This window comes from Teleopsis dalmanni, chromosome 1 (assembly GCF_002237135.1).
Source record: "Teleopsis dalmanni isolate 2A chromosome 1, ASM223713v2, whole genome shotgun sequence".
NCBI classification, from domain to species: domain Eukaryota; kingdom Metazoa; phylum Arthropoda; class Insecta; order Diptera; family Diopsidae; genus Teleopsis; species Teleopsis dalmanni.
In genome coordinates, this window is record NC_051846.1 from 105,616,601 (window position 1) to 105,631,653 (window position 15,053).

Here is a 15,053-nt window from a genome sequence, read left to right on the forward strand (position 1 = left end):
ATTTTATCGTTATCTAATTTTTCAGACATTTCAGATATCAATATTTTAGGATTACGCATATCCGGTGTTGAAATATCATAATTGTCACTTTTTTCATTTCACTAACAAAAATTTCTCTTTCTTTAGTAGTACCGCATTTAATTATTACTCCTCCATCTTGTGTACTCATAAAACCATGAATTTTAACATTTAGATTTGATGGATTTAGTTTTAGCTTTAATTCTTTTTTTGTTTCTTCACTTTGCTGTTTATTCTTTGACTTAAGAGTGATTGGTACATTTTTATTTAATCCTGATTCCAACTTAGTAGCATAGGTAACAAAACTGGGCTGATCCTTATTAATAGATTTTGTTCACATTTTCTCATCAAGTTCTTTTACACGTTTTGTCATATCAGCTAATTTTGTTTCAAAGGAGCCGATTTTTTGTTCAAGAATTTCTTGAATATTAAAAAGGTTTTTTATTCTTTCACTATATCTAGCCTCAACAGCTTTTAACAAAGATTTTATTTCATTTTCATTAATCTTAAGAGTTACACTGTTTTGTATTTGTTTAATTGCGAAATCAGTATTGTGAATATACTGCACACACTCTTCACACATAAATTGTATCATACTGCTATTAAGGCAATTTAAATTAAATTGTTCAAACCCTGAGCATTTCATGGAAGTGTGATATGCTCTACCGTAAATTCCTCTACATATTAGACCGGTTTCACCACGTATGAGCAATATTTGTGTAGTCATTTAACAGTTTACAACACCATTCGCACTTGCTTATTATAGTTTTACTTCCTACCTCTATCAGCTGATTATAAGCTTTTCTTTAATAAAACAAAAAAATAACTAATTGCTGTGTCCGTCAGCTGTTTTGTATGTATAAAAACAGAACTAAATTAACGGGGCGTGTGTTGCAAATACAAAATAAGTTTTTAGAATTTATTTTTTAAATTGTTTAAACAATTATCGGTTAAAGCGTGTACCAATTTGCAAAAATCCTTAAGTATAAAAATATTGTTCATCTGTGCCAATTTTACAAAATAATTCGATGCATTTACAGATCAATTTTCACAAAAAAACACAGAGCTCAAAAATCATACAACCGCACCAATCCAATTATAATTGTCACTATGACCTAAAAAATCTAAGAAGCACTGTCAGAGGACTATTTAATTACTCAAAGCGAACAGAAGATTGGCCAGAATATAGGCAACATCTTACTCTGTACAATAAAGAAATTAGCGCTTCAAAACGTAGAAGCTTCCGAAAATTCTGCGAAAGCATAGAAAGTACAACGGAGGTATCAATACTCTATAATGTGCTTACAACAAGCAGTAGCCTTACTTCCACCAATCTCAAGCTAGAAGATGGAAGTTTCTTCGAAGGTGAAGAGGAAAAGGTACGACTACTTCTGAACGTACACTTCCCAGCATATTCCCCAACTCTAGAGACAGTATTAAAACACACTGATCCCCCTAAGACAATAAGAAAGAAAGATTCGAAGATTGCCAAAAATACAATCACAATGCCAAGTTGGCTATATACCAACTATGTGGAAGAGGGCAAAAGTGGACTTTATTCCGAAGGCGGGCAAAAGAAATGCTACTGACTCGAAATCTTTCAGATCAATATGCCTTACATCCTTCCTACTTAAAAATTCGTGAATAACTATATTAAGAGTACTACACTGAAAGAAACTCCATTGTATAGTTGCCAACACGCCTATAAGACAGGTCAGTCGACAGAAATGGCCCTGTATCGACTAAGTAACATGATTTTGGATAGCATAAATAAGAAAGAAATATCAATCTGCGCTTTCATAGAGATTGAAGGAGCCTTTGTTAACACTTCACATGAGGTCATAAACCCAACTCTTTGCAGAAGAGGAATAAATGGCATACTTTTACGCTGGATGAGCAACATGCTCCGCACCAGGAGAGTGAAAACTGCGACCAATAATGGCAATATTTTTGCAAACATCTCGCGGTGGTGTCCACAAGGTGTAGTATTGTCACTTCTAATGTGGAGTATGGTAGTGGATCTACTATTGGTAAATCTGTAAAGGAATGGCTTCCAAATCCAGGGACACGCAGATGATGTAATAATCTACAAAGGAAAATTGGAACATACTTTGTGCGAAAGAATCCAGTTGGGCCTAAAACTAACAAAAGAATGGTGCAATTTTGTTGGATTGAAAAGAAACCCAGCAAAAACAACCATTGTATGATTCATGAGAAAATACAAAATAAAAAATCTTAAACCCATCCTCTTAGATGGGTTAGGAATAAAACCACAAACGGAGGTAAAATTTTTAAGTATAATTTGAGACCAAAAATTACTATGGAAATCTCACATTCATGAAGTAACAAAAAAGGTAACTAAAGCTTTTATGACATGTAGATCCCTCGCAAGTAAGAATTGGGGATGTACACTAAAGTCGCTGCGATGGATACACACAGCAAAAATCAGACCCATGCTCAATTACGGATCAATAGTCTGGAAAACCGCACAAAACAGCAAAGCGTTATCAACACACTCAACAAGGAACAGCGTCCCTTGATGTCCCACGTCATCAATTGAAATACTCCTGGAACTCACACCTCTTCACATCCATGTGCAATCACTGGCGAAGAGGGCTGTTTTTAGAGTAATTACAAACAGGATGACTGGTTTTGAAACCAATAGCAAAAAATCTGATACTCTGGCTGCACAAATCCCAGAAACTGAAATGCCAACGGACAGGATGATTGTAAATTATAACTTTACAAAAAACTTCAAAACTGAACTTGGCAACAAATAGAATTGGGAAGTCTTGTCCAAAACCCAAATAATAAAAGAAAACATGATTACATGGTATATAGACGGAAGCATGCAGTGTGGAAAACGTATCCGATTGTTTTTACCTACATGCGGTTCAAAGCAGTCCGAAATTTTACTTCAATGGCTACTTATGAAGCTCAATTTAGGTTAAATCAAAACTTGATGTTTCACTACTTATTAAATCACTTTGGAGTAAAGTCAAAGCTCTAGGGGATATGAAAATGAAAGTAATGTATGTAGCGTTGATTCTTACAATTTAAATGACCTCTTTGTTCCCTTAGAATATAGATTGAACGTTACTTCTGTATTTCACGAACTTGAGAGTGTTTCGTCCAAACGCATCTTTGACTTTGCATGTGTTAGTGAAGAAATGCTACTGGAGTAGATAAAATTTCAGGTAAATTTATTGAACTTATACTGCTGTTTATTACTACTCCTTCAAATCACATTATTAACCACTGCGTCACTACATCATGTTTTCCTGCATTTTGGAAAAAAAACCAATATTATTCCTATTGAAAAAAGTCTTATGCATCTTCATGTTCTGATTATCGCCCAATTAGTATTTTTCTCTCACTCTCTAAAATGTGTGAAAACATAATGGTTGAACAAATACGTATCCATCTTAACTGCTTTCAACTAGTCTTTTCTCTCCAATCCAGGCTTAAAAAAAATCACAATTGCACGAAGGCAAAACTGAAGGTCCTCGAAAATATTCGAATATCAAACCTTAGCATACTTAACTTAACTTAACATCCTTATGTCTCCTTGATTTTTTTCAAAGCTTTTGACCGTGAAGAACATTCTCTACTATGTAAGATCCTATTTCATAAATTTCTTTCTAAGTCTGCCTCAGAATTTAATTTTAGCTATTTAACTGGATATGTAGTGGCTGTACTCGTAGAGAATGCTTTTTCCACGTTGAAACCTTTATATAAAGGGGTTCTTCAAGGTATTTCAGGGTTTTCCCTTAATGCTCTGGCATGGCATGAGTAAAATTGTTGTTGTTTTTAATGCAAATTATAAAATTGAGATTGAGAGAAAAACAATATGTCGGTTTAAATTCCGGCTTGAGAGCCGGCGTATTTGTACCTCGGCATTAAGACAAAGCAGTGTTGTTTAGTAATGAATTTCAGAATTTGCGGTTTTTGGAACAAATTACTCCAATTTTAGTACGTTTTGGATAAAAAATGGTAACAAGTAACACAGCCTATTTTATAAACTGCCAATAATCTAATTATCACACTTTCTGATAATCTAATTATCACACTTTCCGATTTTAAGGAAAGGCGTATAAATTAAGAAGTACTGTTAATAATTGTTATATAATAATATAATAATAAATTAATTATGCATGCCATGTTTCGCATCCATATAGTAAAACAGATGCAAGTATTATAGATAAGTATTTTTATATTTTGCTGAAATGCGTTTGATCGCAATACATTGTTGGTCATTTTAAATGTAGTACGCACTTTTTGAATTCAGCTAAAGTACCATTGCTAATATTGATTTTGCTTCCTAGATAATCAAACTGCGAAACGTTTTCAATCCGAGTATTGTTGATAATTATAGGAGTGTTGTTGTTGGCCTCAGAAAAGCTGTCAATTTTTCTCTGCAAATCCTGAAGTTGCTTGCCGTAAGAACAACGTCATCTGCATACACAAGTTCATCGAATTTGGTATTTAGACACCAATTGCCAATTGGGTTTTTATTGATGTTTTAGAGGACAAAGTCAAGAGCTGTGATGAAGAGTAATGGTGAGAGGGCGCAGCCTTGTTTAACGCCACTTCGGTTACTAAAAGCGTCACTTATTATTCCGTCGTTCTGTTCTTCCTCACAGCTGTTCTTAATTAATCTTATCATTTTATCATTATTCATATCATTTTAGCCATCGATCAACTTCTATTGTTTTTAATCCGAAAAGTTAAATTTCAAATTTTAAAAGTTATGAACACTTGATCCATTGATCATAAATAAAAAAAAAATTTATTAAAATGGTGCCCGATTTTAAAAGGTAAAGTTCGGTTTTGTGAATTTAAAAATTTTTTATTCTACAAAATTAAACTTTAATTTGCAAATTAAACAAACACAAAAAATATTAGTTTTGCTCAACAGCTGATAGAGACACTATATGCTTTTCTTAACGAAAGTAAGAAATTGCAAATGTGGCGATGCCATAGTGTAAATTACAAGTACCTTTAAAAACTTAAATAAAAATAAATTTTTATTATTTATAAACCTTAAAATTTTAAATAATTAAATAAATAAACTGCAAATAAATTGTGAAACTATTATATTTTGTTCCATTCTTTCAATTATTTATATTTATTTTCGTAATTTTGTTTTACTCCGTGAAAACTGTGCGCTACAGGGCAATTTCAACGCTTAAACAATCAGACATTTTTCAAATCTGTCATCAACACAAACCTTGTTTTAGGCTTTGAACTATGATCAACGAATAGCTCAGCCTAAAAGGATGCAAGATGCCATGAGGAATATTTCATCCCCTTCATGTAAAAATGAAAGGCCTTTGGATCAGACTCAAGATAACATGCTAAGTGAGTTAAAACGTAATATTAAATTTTTAACAGAAGAAATAAATTTATTAGAAATCAGTTGTGGAAACCTTAAGAAAGAAAATCAAAAACTAAAGGTAGAAAAGAATAGTTCATTATCACAGAAGAAAGAAGCTGATAAGAATGAGGTTGATACAAAATTAGATAGCACAAGTGTTCAGTACCACACTGATGAAGAGGAATTGGCGTTAGAAACTGACTTGATATTGAAACAAAAACGTCCGACTAAAAAACGAAAAGTTGAATCTTCTCCAGAGCTTCATGTTTCATATGATAAAAATACAAATGCAAATTCGAAACCGGAAATTCTATTAAATACTAAAGGCCCCAAAGTGCATTCTCCCCCTCCAACAATGATATCAGGAGTTACTGATTACATAAAGATTTACGAAGACATTAAAAACACTGCGAAAACTGATTTTTCATTCAAGCTTATAAATAACGGGAAGTATAAACTCAATACCAGGGAAGCAGATGACTACAGAAGCATAACAAAGCTGCTGTCTAATGCTAAGATAGATTGGTACTCATATGAAGATAAACAAACAAGACCTATTCGTGTTATTGTTAAAAACCTGCATCACTCTTGTGAACCTAAACTTATTGTCGAGGACTTACAGAGACAAGGGCTCAAAGCCATAAGTGCAGATCGGAAATTTAAATGGAAAACAAAGGAGCCGTTAGATATGTTTCTGCTCACCTTTGAGTCTATTGAAGACATTAAAAAGATTTACTCCATTGAAGCAGTAGAAAGACCAAACCAAATTTCTCAGTGTAAAAATTGTCAAACTTTTGGTCACACAAGGAACTACTGTTCAAAAACGGCAAGATGTATCAAATGTTCGGGAAAGCATCCAACAACGAGCTGTATAAAACCAGCAGAAACTTTACCAAAATGCTGCAATTGTGGCGAATCTCATCCAGCTAACTATCGAGGATGTTTTGTAGCCAAAGAGCTACCAAAAGTTGCGAAACAAAATCGTTCAGAAAGATAACCAAAGTAGTAAGCCAGATAAACTCAACTCTGCTGCCACTGAATATGTAAAAAATTTGCCAGTTTCTAAATTAACAAAAAATTATGGAAAACCTTCATATGCTCAAACGTAAAATCAAATAATAACTCTCAAAACCCTGGAGAGATTTCTTCAACCTTGCAGTTGGTACTTCAACTGCTACAAAACCAGGAAAAATTTTATAAAGTTTTAGATGAACGAATAAATAAACTAGAACAGATCCTTCCCAAACACCGTATGTAATGCAATAAAAGTTATGCTCTGGAACGCAAATGGGCTGCTACATCAACAAAACGAACTACAGACTATTCTTTACAAAAAGTCCATCGATATATGTCTAATAGCAGAAACGCAATTTACGAAGGAATCACATATAAAATTTAGAGGTTATGAAACTTACCACACTACTCACCCGAATAACAATGCACGAGGGGGAAGTGCTATTATAATAAGAGAAACCATCAGTTACTATGAACAGAAAGGGAACAGCTGTAGCGAGTTTCAAGCCACAACTATTACAATAAAAGAACAAAATCAAAAATTATCAATTATTTCGGTCTGCAGTCCTCCAAGACATTCTATTAGTACAGATCAATATATAAACTTTCTTTCTAAATTTAAAAATAAATTCATTATGGGGAGAGATTTCAACGCTAAACATGTCCATAAGGATTCGCGATTAACTACAATTAAGGGCCGAGAACTATTAAAAGCCATACAAGCCACAGGATGGGATGTCTTATCAACTGAAAGCCCAACATATTGGCCGACTTTTTCATAATTAAAAAGATACCGAAAGAACTCTTACAAATAAAAAATGGATATGATCTCTTTTCTGATCATTAACCTGTGCACTTTTCTATTAATAAAAGTGTAGTCATAAATGAACCGCAGCCTTGCCTAATAAATAGATCTACTAACTGGAATTACTTTACGCTGCATTTTGAAAACACTCTTAATCTTAACTCTGATCTGAACTCCACGATTGAAGTGGATAACGAAGTTCTTCTATTTACACAGCAGTTTCAGAAATCAGCATGGATTTCTTCAGTTCTCTAAACACCAGATTAGACCAACCCTTCCAAAAGAAATTGATAAACTAATATGGGAAAAAAGGAAATTGCGCAAAAAATGGCAACAAACACGATCACCAACTGATAAAACGAAATTAAAAAGGAAACTACGAAAACTTATTAATAATGTTAAAAACGATAATATACAACAGAATCTTAGAATCCTTTCCTATGAGAAACGCACAGATTACTCGCTGTGGAAAGCCGTGAAAGCAGTAAAACAACCTACAAAACATAATCCTCCTATTAAAGCAGATGGTACAACATAGGCCAAAAGTGACGAAGAAGAATTAAATTTTTATTAAGCTAAATTTATTATTTTGCAGTAACGCACCAAAAACGATTACAACAGCATCCAAATGAGACAGTCAACCATCTGTCTAATACATCTGACCTGCTGAGGAGACTTAAACGAACAAAGCCTTCAGATCTAATCCCGAATCAGTAGTCTAATAATAATTTAGATTACTACTTTATTAGCACTAAGTCTTTGACAACTTGACAATTTTAAAACGTATTCTGATATATAACAAAACTGCATGATAGTTCTTTGCACTTGAACTAGTCGTAGTCAAATAAAACATGTATTTATATTATGGTACATATTGTGTTTCAAATAACAAAAAAAAAATTTTAGCCATACGAGTTGATAAGTTGACGAGTTGATAATTAATAATAACAAAGATTTTATTAAATACTTGCTTCCATAGTGTCATTGTTTACAGCTCAGCTGTTGTGTGTTTACATTTTACATAAAAAACATAAGACAAATACTTCAAATATTGATAATTTCCTTTTGAAATTTATTTTTCAGGGTTACTTCAACATTTTTGGTCTAATTTTCCTCACTTTATTTTCAAGAAAGTTAAAAAACGCGGAAGCTCTTTGTATAGTTAACAAATTTTACATGCAACAAGTAAGGAGTGAAAACATACTATTACATTACTAAAAGTGAACATAAAGTTACTAAAAGTAGTAAGAAATTATTATACCGCAACCCCAAAAGACAGTAATTTATATTATTGTAGAAAAATCACGTGTATTCAAAGATATGCCAAAATGTTAAAAAAATAAATTTTAATTAGCAATTTCTCATCGTTTCGCTCTAAGTGGGTGAAGTTTTCGTTTTGTTAAAAAAGAATTATTTGGTTACATACAAATCGAAATAATCTGTATAAAAATTCGGCATAGTTTCAATGTACGGCCTGACATGTATGGAGCAGATATTGATATATCTGGATTATTTATCTTGGTATAAAAAGAATTGGTTCAGTTAAAATAGATAGGACAAAACTGGCATGTTTCCTTAATCAAATGTGCAAAATCCGTTATTCGCTGATATCAGGAGAGCATAACGACAGTTATTTTTTCAGTATTGTTCTAGAATTTCTCAAATAGTACTGTTATATTGTTAACAATTAAAATTATAAAATATTTTTGTTTTACCTTACTTATGTACCGTATTGTGCTCTTGATTTAACTTATTTTAAGTGTAAAAGTGTACTAGCAAATGCAGCACATCTTAAAGTTTATCATTGACTTACCTCGCCACAAAAACGATCTACGACTTTTTCAGTTGTATTTTCATATTCGATAATTTCTAAATAATCGGAATGACACGTCGTTCTTGCGCCTAAATCGAATTCTATAAAATGCAAATATAATTATTTACGTTAACACACACACTATAATATAATTGATAAAAAATATATTGTATAAATTTACCTTTAAAAGAAAGTAACACATGAAGATTATTAGGAACTTGAATATCCCAACGACAATCTGAATTATTACGAACGTTGTTTGGATAAAATGGATTCGTTATAATTCCAGCAGTATTATATAATTTTCCTCCACAACCTGAACTATTTTTGCTGGCTAAGTAAGTAACATCATATTCAGTATTGAATCCATTCATCATAATATGCATTCGCAATTGATTACTGTTGCTAAAAAGACTTTTACTTGGTTCCATATATGAACAAAGTTTCTGTAATGATTTGTTAGTATGTACATCAAAAATTTCTATATACTCGGTACTGCAGTTGTACTCTGAGAATGTTAGTTCGTCATAATATAAACTAATAAAGTAGTTTTGTGGAGCATTTATATAAATATCACAAAAAGCTTCAGTATCCCGAATAAAAATTCGTCCCTGAGTTCCAGTAAAATTTCGAAAACAACCTTAACAAAGCATTAATGAATAAAATTTAATAAACTTCTGACTAAAGTTACATATATACTTTTAATTTTGATTTGAACGATTATTCTTACCGTTGACTTCTGTCGCAGTTAAAATAAATCTATTGTCATAAGTTTGTTTATTGCTTCGAAACTTAATATAAAGTTCTTTTCCTGTTGAAAAATAATCATCAGGTAAATGAGAACCACAATATATGTGCTCACTGGCAAAATTTCCATTTTCAAGAGCAAATCTTCCATTAAAAATAACTTTACTGCTATATCCCTTTTCAACCATTGAAGCATCCTGCAAACGGAAATTTAAAATTTTTAAATATTTAAAATGCTTACAAACAAATATGTATGTAAAAATGTTTAAATAAATAAACACAGTCGCCGTTAATCCGGACGTCCAGTACTTTGGATTCTTCAGCAAACAAAATTAAAGAATGAAAAATTTGCATCATGTTGTAATCGACTATTTAATCGTTAATCCAGATCATCAACTTTTAGCTGATGGTTGTGTCACCCTTAATAAAACGATTTCCGAACACATTCCACACGAATGTGTTCGGAACACGTTTATGTTCTTTCCAAACACATTATTATATTAAACATGACAGTTGTATCGCACGTAAGTTCAGTGTGCTAACGAGTTTTTTTAGAAAGCATAACACGCGTGTTTTCTCGAATTAAAATTAAAAATGTGAATTTTCTGATATACAAAATAAAAGCCGTCTATGACAATTTCAGAAGTGGGATTAACCTAACAAAACGATAACGATGAGTTTACGCAGTCTAAAAATAAACGAATTACGGGAAAAATGTAAAAACGCAGAATTGCCAACCAGTGGCAATAAAAAAGGTTTAATTCGCCGGTTAGAGAAAAATCATAGTGAAGAAGCATACGTAAGTGCTCACAATGATACAGCCGCGTTAAAGGAGGGAGTTAATTTCTTGGAAAAAACGTTACGTGAACTGCAAACGAGTCAGCAGAATTTCCAGCCACAAAGTATATCTTCTCCAGTATATATGAATGAAAATAAATCTAACGCAGAATTGAATGTAAGCAACGTCACGACAATGGGAGTGCCGATTCCTAATGTCAATATGCAGGAGCAAAGGCCAATAATGTCAACGTCTGTAAATAATTTTATGCCAATATCGTCGGGTATGAATACATTTCCGGTTAATGCGCATAATATAAACCATAATTGTGCATCACGTCAAAACTACATGCCGATTCAAAATCATTTCACAACATCTGTGCCAGTTTATACGCCGTACATATCATCGGGGCCAAACCCACAGTATGCAGCATTGGGGTGCATGCCAGTTGGTAGTGTGCCAAGCACGAGTTATATAGGTAATATGCGGCATGAACATATGAACGGGGGTCATATTGCATATTACCCACCATACGCGCAAAATCCTTGTGGAAACGTTAGAGAGATTGTAACCCTTTTGCCTGAGTTCAATCCGTCAAGCGACAAATCTCTTATGCCAAATCAGTTCATAAAACGCATCGATATGTTACGAACTACATATCGTTGGGACGATCAAACATTAGTATTTGCAGTGCAACAAAAGTTGCAAGGATACGCAAAATATTGGGTTGATTCGCAAGAAGTGTTTCTTTCTTGGACGGAATTTGTTACAAAATTTTTGAAAGACTTTGCTTCTACAGAAAACAGCAGACGTATACATCAAAATGTCCCAAACGAAGAGACAATTTAATGAAAGTCCGCAAGAATATTACTACAAAATGATGTCTATAGGTACTCGTGGAAACGTACCCGAAAATGCAATTGATCGGTATATAATTAATAGCATCAATGAGCCACGCTTAAAGCAGAAAATCTCGAATGAATACACTCTCTGTAATGAACTCTTACGTGATATAAATATTTATACTGTATATAATGATGTTCAGAACTTAAACGAAAAACCAAAACCTAAATACCCGGTAAATACTAATCACGATCTTAGAGACAATTCTAGGATACAAACGCTCCATAATAAGGAAAGCGAGACGATTAGAAAAGTCAAATGTTTCAATTGCTCTAGAATAGGCCATTATTCAAACAAGTGTCCTGAACCACAACGTAAAGAGCGTTGTTCCATATGCAATCGCACTACGCATAAGGAGACCGATTGTCCTAGTAAGAAAAACAATGCCGAGAATAAACTAACGGTTAACAAAATTGAAAGTACTTGCGAAAAAAGAGATGAGCTCGTGACGAAAGTTGTAAAAGTAAATCAAAAACCGACGCGATCATTTATAGATCCTGGTAGTGCATACACTCTAATTCGGGAGACATTTGCAAAAGATTTTAAAAATGAAATATTGCGTTGTTCTGTGACTTTGAGTGGTTTTGCCGATGGAAAATTTATTTGCACCTCTAAAATAAATGCTGTTGTAGAATTTGATAATAACGAATTTATAACCGATTTATTGATCGTGGATGACGGAAAAATACCCGAAAATATTTTGCTGGGTCGTGATGTATTGTGCCGTGAAGGCAAAAGTCTTATCATAGAGGGAGACAAATGTCATATAGAAGATCTGCAAACATCGGTAGAAATACCGTCGGATGCACGCAAACAACTTAAAGATCTACTCTCAACGTACTGTGGCGTTTTTGCAGAAAATATGTCCGAACTAGGCAAATGTGTTATCAACAAAATGAGTATTAAAGTAAGCACTGACGTACCTATTCGGGCAAAACCATATCGGATAGCATTTGCCAAACGCAAAATCGTTTCGGACATTGTTCTTGATTTGCTTAAAAATGACATCATACGTCCTTCGTCATCACCGTATGCTTCACCCGTGGTTCTGGTAGAAAAGAAAAATGGTGAGCATCGACTCTGCGTAGATTATCGTGGACTAAATAAAATCACTATTAAAAATCCTTACCCTATGCCAAATATGGAGGAGCAGTTTACTCAGCTCTCAGGTAACAGATTCTTTACGACACTTGACCTTCGCATGGGCTATCACCAAATAGAAATTGAAGAGTCCTCAAAGCAATATACAGCTTTCGTTACTACGGATGGTCATTTCGAATACAACAGAATGCCATTTGGAATGGTTAACGCCCCCGGAGTTTTCCAAGCGACAATGGATAAGATTGCGTCGTCGATGGGCCGTGGTGAAGTTTTAATTTATCTCGATGATGTTATTATACCCAGTAAAAGTATAGAAGAAGGTATAGAACGGTTAGAAAAATTCCTCTGTTTGTTAAAAGAGAGCAATTTGACGCTAAGAATGTCCAAGTGCAAATTTCTTGAAACGGAACTAGTACACCTAGGGCACGTTATTGATCAAAATGGAATAGCACCAGGTAATCAAAAAGTAACAGCAATTAAAAATTTTAAACAGCCAACCAACGTAACAGAAGTACGACGCTTCTTGGGTTTGACTGGATTTTTCCGCAAATTTGTTTGGGATTACTCAATCATCTCAAAACCAATCACGATGTTGCTACGAAAATCAGAACAAGAGTTCGTATGGGGTGTTGAGCAGAAAAATGCATTTGACAAACTTATAAATATGCTATGTAGCGGTCCGGTTTTAGCTCTGTACGACAGTAACGCTGAACATGAAGTGCATACCGATGCAAGTAGTGTTGGTCTAGCGGGTGTTTTAAAACAAACGAAGGTAAACCGTGGAAGCCAGTTTTTTATTATAGTCGCCATTGTACGGAAGCAGAAAGTAGATATCATAGCTACGAACTCAAGGTGTTGGCAGTGGTTGAAACTTTGCAGCGATTCCGAGTTTACCTACTTGGTAAACATTTTCGTTTGGTCACGAATTGCTCTGCAATCGCAACAACAAAGCTAATAAGGAGCTAAAGTCTAAAATAGCTCGATGGTGGCTCAAGTTACTTGAATACGATTTCGATACTATCCATCGTCAAGGCAACCGCCTTGCTCACGTAGATGCATTAAGCCGTACTCCCGATCAACCATCAAATGAAGTAGAGCCTGCCGGTTTTATAATGAAGATCACAGCTAATATTGATGATTGGCTTCTCACAATGCAGCTACAAGATAAAGAGCTCTTGGAATTAATTGCTATTTTAAACGGAGATTTAAAGTCCCCACAAGAAAAACAAATTACAAAATCATCGCTTATATCAACGTACCGCTGAAGGTCTACAATTTGTTGTACCAAAAGCTGTAAGATGGAGAGTTGTGCAGTCCTGTCACGATGATACCGGTCACTTTGCGCTTGAAAAGACTATCGAGCGTATTAAACAAAATTTTTGGTTTCCGAAGATGCGAAAATGCGTAAAAGATTATTTAGCTGCGTGTGTAGAGTGCTGCTATTTCAAATCACGAGGAGGTAAACGCGAGGGTACTCTGCACTATGATGACGTTGAACCGATACCTTTCCGTTTGATTCACATCGATCACCTCGGACCTTTCATTAAAAGTAAAAGAGGTAATAGCTACGTTTTGGCTATTTCAGATGCTTTCTCGAAATTTCTGATTGTGAAAGCTGTACGTAATACAAAAACAACTCCTGTAATCGCCGTCTTAAACGAGATGTCCAGCTATTTCGGGTTACCTGCAAAGATTGTTACTGATAGAGGTACATCGTTTTGTAATGATCAATTTTTGAAGTAAAAAATTTGAAGTAAAATTGATCTTACAGTGATGATTCTTTTTTTCTTTAAAAAATATTTAAAAAAAAAATAAACAAAAAAAAAGAAAATAAAAAAATCACTGATATTCAAACACGCATATAAAAAAAATTATAACAAAAAAAAACCTGCAATATGAGAAATGTCATTTTAATTTGTTTTGTTATAATTTTCGTTTGATCGCCAAAAGTTGCAGTGAGTAATAGGAGAAGCTGAGAATGCAGCGTAAACATTGCAAGGTAAGAGAATCAATAACAAAATAATGGAAAGCTTTCGTGAGTCTCGAAGTAGAAAACATTAATTAAGTGCATTGACCGTGAAACGGCGGATTAAAAAGTATGAGTTAAGCAGTTATAAAAAAGTAAATAAAAGGAGCATTCGGAGGATTTTCGGTCTTCTTGGTTGAGTTTTCTTGAACGGAACGGGCAGAATGTATGACAGAGTTTAACTTCAGTGATCCGCAAAGAAATACACAAGAAAAATAAAAAAAAAAGATATATATATGAAACTCTTATCGGAAGCGGCGTGAAGTTGTTAATATATAAATTCATACTCTGGAACAGTGTTTTATACCATAACAACTATCAAGTATTTTAAATAAAGAAAAAAAATTATATAAAAACCGATTTTTTTTTTTGAGACGTGTGTCCATCTCTAGTGCCTTTGCTTTACCGCAGAATATGTTACATTATTAACCACAAAGGAAACCAAATGAAGTGTTTAAAGAAATTCAAATA

The 15,053-nt window shown here is 33.7% G+C and overlaps 1 protein-coding gene across 1 annotated transcript in view; it reads right to left on the reverse strand.

The window, feature by feature from the left end:
- The window catches only part of LOC119670194 (cubilin homolog), a gene marked incomplete at its 5' end in the record, with an annotated part of 150,697 nt that overhangs the window by 25,485 nt on the left and 110,159 nt on the right, over positions 1–15,053 (reverse strand). The window contains 3 exon segments of the mRNA XM_038080361.1: positions 9,028–9,128; positions 9,209–9,667; positions 9,758–9,971. Coding sequence (XP_037936289.1) covers positions 9,028–9,128; positions 9,209–9,667; positions 9,758–9,971 — 774 coding nt within the window.